The sequence below is a fragment of the Podarcis raffonei genome, chromosome 15, assembly GCF_027172205.1.
Source record: "Podarcis raffonei isolate rPodRaf1 chromosome 15, rPodRaf1.pri, whole genome shotgun sequence".
Lineage (NCBI taxonomy): Eukaryota > Metazoa > Chordata > Lepidosauria > Squamata > Lacertidae > Podarcis > Podarcis raffonei.
In genome coordinates, this window is record NC_070616.1 from 12,081,601 (window position 1) to 12,092,455 (window position 10,855).

A 10,855-nucleotide genomic window follows, 5' to 3' on the forward strand; every position below is an offset into this window, starting at 1 on the left:
GGTGAGATTAACACAACACTCCTATGAAAACCTATCTAGAGAGCAACCTGTCTTGAACCCAGCAGGACTTTCTAGTGTGTAAATACGCCAAGACTGGTCTGCAAGAGAATGCAACAAAATTAAGTGTTTAATCAAGAGATGTGAGGAGGGGAGCACTGAACCAGGAGGCGGCATTTCAGCAGAATATGTGAAGTTAAAAGCATTACTCAGTCTTTCCTTGTGACAGTTTTTCCCTATAATTTTGCACTTGAATCAATAAAACCACTGAGAATTAGACAGAAGCCCCCATTTCAGTCTGCTGCTAAACATGCTGTTGCTCCTCATGGAGGGTATGGCTGGTAGTGGCTACTTGCCATGATGGCTAAACTACGGCTCCACCGTTAGAGGCAGTAATGCTTCTAAGTATCAGTTGCTAGAAGCCACAGCAGCTCAGGTCCTGTTTGCTGGTTTCATCTGGTTGGCCACTGTGAGAACAGGTTGCTGGTCTAGATGGGCCTTTGGCCTGATCCAGCAGCCCCTTCCTCTGTTCTTACAAGCACAAGATTACCATCACAATACCAGGAGGCTTAAATCTCCAAATGTAGGACCATATGATTCCCTTTTCCTTAAATAGATACACCTGACTGTAGCCCACCCCCAGATCTCTCCCAAGTTCCTTGCTCTTGTCTTCACACACACCTGGCCTTGTCCAATATTTCTGCCCTAATACCTGGACACATCACTTCCTGTGACCTTCGCTTCACTGCCTTCAGCTGTCCAAAGCTTTCTCCCTGTCCTTCCTTGTGCCTTGAACTGCCTCCTGAAACACCTCAGTCCGGCCACCTTCCTTCTTTCCTTTGTGGGAGAACCAGCCTCATATATAACCAACATACTCAAATCTAATTAATGCACAAAGGGGTTAAAACCAGGCTTAGTTCACCTGGGAAGGGACTAGGTGATCAAGCCTTTGTTCGCCTTCCTAGTCTACTTGAGCTCAGTGTGTAAAGACGTTTAAGCTGGTTGCTCCAGTTTAGCTGCATGACTCTATAACAAGCCTCTCAAGTTCCTATACCAATAATTTAGGAACTTTCACCACTTTGCAACTAAACCAAGTTTTATGCCCTTTTCGATTTTCTGAAGCACATGAACCTGACCTTTGGAGTGTTCGCAAGTTCACAACTTGCCAAACATGTAGTCTTCTTCTATGCTGGGGGGAAAGAGCGACTTTGGAAGGAACTCAAAAGAGCATATTTTAAAGGACTAACAGCCTATATTTCCATGCTTTGCTGAATATTTTGTGATTTTAAATCTCTGCTGACGTTCTCTCGCCAAAGAGCTCTTGCCCCAAACTTGGATCTTGGCATCCAGGAATTCTCCTTTTATACCTATTTTATCCTTGCACCTACATCCTTGAAGTCCCTTCTCAAAACAGCTTTTCTGTGAGATCTCTGCACCATCCTGGCAGTCTCCATACCAGACTGCAGTGGTTGCCAAGCTTTTTAGGCTCAGTGGGTATATTTAGATTTTTAAGTGACAGGCGCAATCCCTCTCTGCTCACTTCTCTCTCTTTCACCGTTAATTTGCCCAATATAAACAGCAATCACGAACAGGCAAGAAAACACTCAATGTCCCCCTTTTATTAACAAACTTTTAGGGCAGAAGTTTTACATCACATTTTTGAAACAAAGAGAGCGATCTCCTCGCAGTGTTGGTGAACCAACTCTTGCAGCAGCAATGTGAAGACAACCCCAACCGAAATTCCCGAATAAGTTTGTGTCAAGTTCCGTTATAGAAAAAGCCAGGTCACTCTCTGCCCGAGAGCAAAGGCCACACAAACCCATTTGTGTACTTGGGTCTCTCAGGGGGAAAGGGTCTGCCTGAAAACACAGATGGATAAAGCATTAGCTTTCAGAGAGACACCACTTTGGAGCAATGCTAGGAAGAACAAGAAGGCCCACGGGGGCAGGATGCTGGCATCTTTCCCCAGAAAACCTGTAAGCAGACTGCACAGCAGTTACAGAAGCAAGCTTGGAAGAGGTTCTCGTTTCACATGGCTCCGATGTCGATACCCCTGCGGGGTCCTTATGGCAACACCTCTGCCGTGATGTAGGTCTGAAACAGCTCAGAAGAGCCTGCTCAACTGAGACGCCAGGCTCTCCAACAGCACCTGGATACCAGCCACAGAGTCAGCACCATCATCTTCTCATCCTGAAGCTGGGCTTTTCAGCATCATCCTCTTCCTCAGAAGTGCCTTCGTCTTCCTCTTCACTGGTCTGCTGCTTTGGGGAATGGTCGGAATCTGTAGCCGGTAAAAGACATGATGATCAGGCTGTTTGCTTCAGGGAAGAAAGAACTGAATAATATTATGGATTGATAGGTAAATGGAACCATCATATTCAGAGTCAGGATAGCTCTGCGGATCAGATGGTGAAGATAAAATGCATTTCTGGCCTGCTTGTGAGCTTCCAGAGGTATGGCTGACCACTTACAGTTGAGGTTTTTTGGTCTCCCCCAGCAAAGGCAAGGCAATCCTTTTCTCCCTGCCTTCCCCAAAATGGCGAGACACATTTTAGGCCAGGGATGTGGAATCTGTGGTCATCCAGATGCCAGAGTACAACTCCCATCCCTGACCATTGGGCATGCTGGGTAGGGATGATAGGAGTTGGTGTCCAACAAATTCTGGCAGGCCTGTTTTAGGGAGGAACAATCCTCCTAATTCTCCAACTCTCTCAGATTGGTAGGGACAACAACACTGCGCACCTCTTCCCCATTTCAAGAATCAAGGTCATGTTCCCCACTGGGCTGCGAACTCTACAGCCTCCCCTTCCTACAGACATTGCTGCACTTTGGTGAACCCCAACAAAAACTTGGAAGCAACAGTCCTCCCATTGCCTCAGGCACCCAGGATTAGGATTACTATACAGAACAGCTCCTCCTTCCTTGGTTTTGCAGATATTTGAGAGTTCCTTGTCCCTGCAGAGGGGGCAGCTGCTTTGCCTCAACTCATCTGAGTCCATGGAGCTTCTGATCCTCCAATGGTGCCCTCCACATGTTTTGGACTACAATTCTCATCAGTGCTGGTTGGGACTGATAAGAATTGTAGTCCAAAAGGGGATTGGGTTGGGGAAGGCCGCTCTATGCAACCTCTTTCTCTCTCATCAGGAGCTGTGCTGTCATTTGGTCTGACTACCCTGACAGAATCCCAAAGGACTTCCCTGGAAGATACCCACATCTGGATGCAGGCAGAAGCTCAACTCATTTCAGTGGGGACTTGAGAGCAGAAGGAGTTTCCTGGTGAACTGAACTCCAGAAGATGTGTTTTCACATTACCTGCATGTTCGCTCTTTTGTTCAAGCTTACTCTTCTTCGCCAGTATTTTCTTCTCTTTCAACTTCTGCCTGTAAATCAAGAATTAAATGCTCCAAATGAACAAGCTGCCCTTTGCCCCAACATTCTGCAGATTCCAACCCTGATGCTAGCAAAAAGAGAACTGAGCTGTGCAGTTGTTAAAATGCCAATTCTTAATGCTCTGGAACCCAACCTATTTCACTGCTGATGGAAGAGCATGTGAACAGCTTTGAAACATGTTTGCCTTGTTTACCAGGAGGGAACTGCTATCTGTTCCCAAATTATCCTAGAGGTAGGATGAAATTTGCCTCTCTAGGAAACTGTTTCCAGGAACTGCAGAGAGGTGGACTTGCAGCCACCTAGAGGTAAAAACTGGAATTATTCCTTCATAGGACTGGCAGCTACATATCCTGTTTTTCTGTCAGTGGAGATTTCCCCCACTAAGGCTCCTAGCCACATGGAAAATCAGACCACTATGCCAATCACGGCAGGACAGTGTTGAGATCAAACCTGTGCCTTCCCATGGCAAGAACTTTTCCTCACCCTGCGCCTGCAATTATTTAAGGGAAAACAAGATAGGTAGTTCCATGCTACATATTAAGGAAGAACCTCTAGTCTGGCCCTTAAGTCATTTTGGACTGTAAACAAATATTGAACTATTGCCCTTGACCCTTCCTGCCTCCCCTCATTCTGGATCCTGTTTCCCTAGACTTCCTGTACAACTTTGACCTCACCGTTTCCTTCTGCGCTTGGCTGTCTGTTCTTCCGCAACAATCTTGTTCTTTTCTAGCTTCTTCTGATATTCCTCATCCAGTTTTTGCTGCGACAAATCACAGGGAACATGTCATTACAATCCCAGGGCGGGTTGCCACAATTTAATATTTAAAAAGCTGAAACAAATTATAGTCACGGGAATAAAGTGGGTTTTGAAAACACCTTTCTCAGGTGCAAAGGTCAGAGCGAACAGGTGCATTTTCAGCATTTCATGAAAACTGTAGAGTGGAAGTGGCAGGCACACCTCTCTGGGGAAGCAATTCAACAACCTAGGAGCTGCTGCAGAGAATGCCCTCTCCCAGGCTGCCACCCCCAAACTTCAGAGGATGGCACAACTACCAAGAGGTAATTCTCCACTGATTTTAACACCTGATAAGGGTCTGTAGGGAAGGAGGCAGTACAACAACTCAGAAACGGTCAGCCAAAGGAATCACCCAACCTTTTCAGCCATGGCATCCATAAAATCTTGCCTCTGGTATTCTCGCCGGCGAAGATGTCGGTAGACGTGGAATTCCCCACTGCCAGCCCCAGCACTGGAACCTGCCAAGGAAGGGGTCACAGCTTATTGGCAGAGCATGTGCATTACAAGTGCAGGCGGCAACCCTGGTGCCTCCTAGGATCTCAGATGGCAGGTGATGGGAAAGCTGCTACCAGTCAGAGGAGACGATAGTTGGCTAGATGAACAAGGGCAGACTTGACTCTATGAAAGGCAGCTTCACTAGTGGCTTGATCGCATTTCACACAAGTAGGAAATTAGTCTGAGCCTGAAAAGAAATTCTCCTTTTCTCCGGGGGACCGGGACCAAATGTACACAGAAAGCTTGCTGGGAAACCAGCAGCCACACTAGGGACCTTGCTTCTGGGGACACCTAGAAACCTTGTTCGCTCCATTTTCTCCTTGCCCTTCCTTTGGCTGGAACAGAGCAAATGCTATCACCACTTTCCCCTTTGGTTTGTTGTAATGATTATAGGAAGGCAAATATTAGTTGTCTAGATACAGGCTCGTAATGCTCCCTAGCTTATGATTTACCCGTGGGCATGGGATTGTGTATAAACCATGCTATAAAGACAAAGCACAAATGTGCATATTTATTAATTGCTGGACGTTGCGGTGCAGCTCAGTTTGCTTAGAAGGGTCTGCATGTGGTTAAGGTGGTAGGGTGGAAAACCTCCAAGCCGCCTCTCTCCCTTTGATCTCTGTGCTGACCTGTCAGAGAATCTTTAGTTGTGATTCCTGTATTGCAGACAGTTGGACTAGATGGCCCTTGGGATCCCTTCCAACTCTACAATTCTGTGATTCTGTCCTTTGAAGTCAAAGCTGCATCCTCTTTCATTTCTGTCTCCCCTCTCAAACTTTCTCTGGAACTCAAGTGGCAAGCTTATTTTGGATGTATCTTCTGAGAACAAAGAGGCAAGCATGGCTTCTTTGTTTCACCAACTACTTAGTTAGCTAGGACAAAAGAACTCTCTCTTAAAAATAATGAACTTCCCTTAATAAACATAAGCTTTCTTATTTTATACTAAGTCTCATTCTGAGTGCCTTCCAATTAAAGGTGTGCTCCAAGTAAGGATTCATTTCACTAAAGGTAACTTCTGCTGTTACACACAAACTCTATATGCTAGCATAAATTATGCTGAATTGAACAAAATTTCCAAACGTTAGTATTTTGCATTTTTATTCTAGCTTTGTCACAGTGAGGGTTAAGAAGCTATGATGGACACAGAGACCATGGCTACAGGCACCTGAAAATTCATCCAGCAACTCCTCTGGTTTCTTAGATCTCAATAGACCATTTTGAAGGATATCTTTTCAGCCATGCAGGCTAAAAACCTGCTTTTCTTCTAGAGTGAAGACCAGGGTTCTCAGAAAGCAACACTCCTGTAGGATCATGACAGATACACAGAGCCCTGGCTACAGAAGACCCAGATTTGGAACCCCATTTGTCTATGCTGCTTCTCGTCAGTGTAAACATTACTTTTTTAAGTGTGCACACATCTCAGAGCCTGAATCATTCACTCTTCTGATTCTCTGTGTTTATGGTCACAAACGTCACACATGATTTCAAACCGTGGGGATTCTGAAGTGTGACTCATATCAATAATCACCCAAATGCCAGTGAAAAATAATTGGTAATATGGCAAGGGCAAGATGGCTGCAAGAACACCCCCTCATCCCCTTCAAAGTTTCAAGCCCCTTATGACTACTCAATCCTCATCTATTTCCCTTCCCTATTAAGCACATTCCTCTAGAAGCACAGTGCTTAAGCTAAGAAGCCACCTAAAAATAGCTACTTACCCATAACATCTCTGACAAATTCTGGAGGCGGACGGGGCGCCCATTCATTGAGCTTTTCAGGAATTGGAACTGTCTTATCCTGCAACAAGAAATGAGCAATACTGTGACACTGTTTCTCTAGGAGGAGAGAGCAATTCTTCAAAGCTATTAGAGCATGGATCTAAACAGAAGTGGGAACATTAAGGAAAACAGAACTGATCTTTTTGCCCAAGAATTTATTGGGCATTTGGCTGCAGACCATAAAGTGTCACACTAGCTATATCATGGGTGATAAATCCTTTTGATCTGAGGGCTATATTCACTCTTGGCCACCCTCTGGGGATCACATGCCAGGGTGGGTGTGGCCTTCTCACACACATTTACACAAAGAACACACACATGTACATATAGGTCACACAGACCTCCCCTCTCCTCAACTCATCTATCTACTCTTATTACCCCATGTATCAAATGATCAATCTGATGACTGGGGAGGGGATGACTTGCATCCTCATCAGGGTGCTGGACTGGGAGGTTTGCACTTCTCTGCCTGCCCCAGTGTTGCATCTTATCTATTTCTTTCTTTCTTCTCCTGCTGCCAGAAAAACCAGTCAAATGTTGGCTCAGGCTCTCAGAATGGGGATTAACCACCCTAACCTATTTTCTGTATGTGTGTGAATATAATGAAGTAACAGGTTTTCTTGTTGAATACAATCCCATGCTACGTACATACATATATGCATGGATGTGCACGCGCACACACACACATACACACAGAGCAGCTCAGAGTAACAGACAGAATTGGTGAGATCTCTGCTGAACGTGCTTAGGAGAGTAGGGTCAGATAGCTGACCCCACATATACAGATGTGCGTTCCCTCAAAGGACTTCAGAAGGGAACTGCAGGATTAAAGTTACTTATGAGTAAAGGCACTAGAATGAGATAGGAAGTGAAGAATAGGACACTAAGCTCTCCCCTGCCCTTCTCCACAAGCACTCACTGCAATAACCACACAAGTAGAATTTATGCATTTAATTGCATTTATGAATCTACACACACAAAGTGTTCAGGGCAATGCACATTTAAAAGCATGTTCTACGCAGGACTGCGTAGTAAGCCTCATTAAGTGGAGACTCATGTCACCTCCAGATGTTGGCGTGGGGGACTAGACCACATTGCATCAAAGCAAGTGTTATCCCACACTTTTCAATGCATCTTCCTGTCACTTTCTGTAGCAATTAATTCCGATCTTTCACAGAAGTAGTTTTGTTGCGCAAAAGGTTCACATCAGCTTTCTTTGTGCAGCCTGTGCTTGCCAGGATATGGCTGAATCCCACCTGAAAACACTGACAGCCTGGAAGCACCTTTACTTCAGAGTCAACATGCACTATGTTGTAAGAATAAGTAACCTTTACTTGTTGGGCTGCCCACACTTTTAAAGATCTGCTTCAGAGGCTTTCAAGTGTCCCGACTCCCTGGTAAGGTGGGTGGTCATGTGGGAGAGGCCCTTCTCTATGGTAGCCTCACCACTATGGAACTTCCTTCCCTTGGATATTTCCAAATTGCAGGCTTTTTGAAAGGGCCTATAATCTTCAATTGGCCTTTCAGGCATGATGTTTATTAGCTGAGAGATGGCCTGGGTGAATAAGTTTTTATCTGGCTCTGTTAAAAAGAAATTTATTGCTGAGTTGTAGTTTTAAAACTTTGCATTGCTGTTCCTTGTATCTTTTTGTTGTTTTTGATTGTACACCAGTTTGGAAAGGCATCTGCACAGAAAAGCGGCTATATATATATATATATATATATATATATATATATATGTTTCCTGCTTGGCAGGGGGTTGGACTCGATGGCCCTTGTGGTCTCTTCCAACTCTATGATTCTATGATTCTATATGTATATATATATTAATGGATGACCATTTAAATATATGCCTTCCCTTTTTATGCTGCCATAGAGGCATCAATGGAGAGCTACTCTAGAGAGCTCTGTTCAGTCCTGCAGAGTAGGCAAGCGCAAAGTAACAGGAGTCTGTTGGAGTGCTCAAGGCTGTAAGGTCTATAGGCAGATGCCCACTCCCACCAAGTACAAAACCAATGAGATTCAAGCTACATTTGTAATTTGCCTCAAAGACCTAAATAGAGGAAAGGCAACATATAAATTTGTTCCATAAATGCATACATGCAAGCCAAGAAAGACAAAGGCAGTGAAGGGAGAAGAAAAGGTTAAACTCAATATTATCTGTGCCCAAGCTGATTTCTGCAGGTGCAAAAGAGGCAGTTGACAAAAACCGCAGTTGTTTTCACTCTGTGGGCCAGACCTGTTTCCTGTTTTTTATGCTTTCTGCTTGAGTAACGCAAGAGAAGAAGAACACACAAACAAGGGAGGGAGGGGGCTTAGCTAGCCATATAGCCATATGCCATATAAGGTAATAAGTTATAACCTTGCCAGCTGATTGGGGGGATTGGGAAGACGGGTGTATGCTCTTGAGTATAAGAATGCTTGTGTACGTGTATTGGGGCCGCCAGTCTTTGGAAAGTATTCCACTGGCTGCCTCTGCGCAGATCTCAATAAAACTCTTTTCTCCGAAGAAGAAGTTGCTCCCCTGGTGCTTTTGTTCTCTCCTCGGTCCTGGGGCAAGCGGGCAAATGAATCCCCTGTAAACTAAGGCTTCAGCAGAAGGAGACACTCACTGCCAAAAGGCCTGGTTAAACAGGATGGGATGAGGGCACCAACACCTTCAACTTCGTATCATATAAACCTACCCAGGTATTAAGCTTATCTGCAGATGGACACTCTCAGAGTATAGACTCATATTGTGTTGTGCCATCGATCTAAGAAACTCCCACCCTACTTGTTTCACTTTTGGGGCACTAGGCAAACTCTGTTCTATTCTCCCAGACCTCTAAAGTTCCCATTCCACCCTTCATTTTTGTTTTTGCCATCATTTTTGATGAGTGGTCTAGCATTACCTAATAATGCAAATGCATTGGGGAAGGATAGGGATCAATAGGATTGTGGCAAAGGAACATAAGGAGAGCCCTGCTGAATAAGACTAGAAGCCAAGAATCCTCTTTCCCCGCAGTGGCTAACTGAATACCCCTGGGACACCCATGATCACAGCATGAGCACAATAGCACTTTTCTGCTGTTGTTCCCTAGCAACTGGTCTTCCGAGACACTCTGCCTTTCTTTCACGCTAGAGGTAGAATATAGCCATAGTGCAGCCTTTATCCTCCATCAGCTTCCCCATTTCCTTTTAAAGCCTTCTAAGTTGGTGTCCACTGCCACGTCCTGTGACAGTGAGTTCCACAGATTCCATACTGTGCGAAGAAGTACTTCCTTTCGTCTGTCCTGAATCTACCACCAACCAGCTTCATCACATAAACTCAGGTTTCAGTATTATGAGAGGAGCGGGGGGGGGCGCGTGGAATTTCCCCCTTACGTGCACTTGATTCCCCTTGTGAGTAAGCAAATACAGTGGTAACTCTGGTTAAGAACTTAATTCGTTCTGGAGGTCCATTCTTAACCTGAAACTGTTCTTAACCTGAGGTACCACTTTAGCTAATGGGGCCTCCTGCTGCTGCCGCGCCGCCGGAGCACGATTTCTGTTCTTATCCTGAAGCAAAGTTCTTAACCCGAGGTACTATTTCTGGGTTAGCGGAGTCTGTAACCTGAAGCGTATGTAACCTGAAGCGTATGTAACCCGAGGTACCACTGTACTCCCTTCTTCATACAAGTTAACTAGGAATTGGGGGAGGGAAAAATATATTAGTGGGCAAGCCTGGTGAGAGCAGATCAGGACTGCCAAATATAAGAGAAAAGAGGAAATAAAAGGGGGGCCTCTACCTCTTCATTGAAGCAAACTGAGTAAGAGGGTAGTTATTGAGGGGAGAAATGGGGGGGGGTTTCCACCTCACCTATCCCCAACTGGAGGCCCTGGTGCCTACACTGCAGGGGTGGGAGCGGGGAGAAGTAGCCACGCCCACCAACACTTATGCCCCGCCCCCTCACCGGATTCCTCATGAGCCTCTCCAGCTTCAGACGCTGCTCGTCCGCTGCGCTCCGGGGGATGACCAGCGGCTGCGGTTCCTTGCGGGGCCGGGAGGGCCGCGTCGGCCCCGCCGCCATCCTGCCCCCCCTTTTGGTTTCCCCTCCGCCTTCTCCTGCGCAAAAGGCCGCGGCCCCGACCGATGACGTCACGGAGGGCGACGGTCATAGAGGCAGCTTGCGAAAGGGGCGGGGCGGGGCTCCCTTCCTTTCCTTGTCCCGCGCCTTCCCCTTCGCTCCGCCTCCTTTCCAAGAATATTCATGAGGTCTGTTACATATTAATGAAGGCGCGAAAAACAGGCCAGAAACGGCGGTTGGTTTTTCGTTCGAAATGCGTGTTAGCGTCGCTTCTGAGGGGAGGGGGGAGTTCCCAGAATGCTTCGCGGTCTTGTTTTTTTTTTGGGTTTTTTTTTGCATTCTGTTTTTCTTTA

The 10,855-nt window shown here is 45.9% G+C and overlaps 1 protein-coding gene across 1 annotated transcript; it reads right to left on the reverse strand.

Annotated features, from left to right (window-relative positions):
- Positions 1 to 1,596: 1,596 nt before the first annotated feature.
- Positions 1,597 to 10,578, reverse strand: PRKRIP1 (PRKR interacting protein 1). The gene is made up of 6 exons (XM_053366971.1): positions 10,389 to 10,578; positions 6,397 to 6,475; positions 4,541 to 4,641; positions 4,062 to 4,147; positions 3,310 to 3,377; positions 1,597 to 2,278 (listed from the first exon to the last, which is right to left on the reverse strand). The coding sequence occupies exons 1-6, from the start codon at positions 10,503 to 10,505 to the stop codon at positions 2,175 to 2,177; spliced, it is 555 nt and encodes a 184-aa protein (XP_053222946.1). The 5' UTR covers positions 10,506 to 10,578; the 3' UTR covers positions 1,597 to 2,174.
- Positions 10,579 to 10,855: the final 277 nt, after the last annotated feature.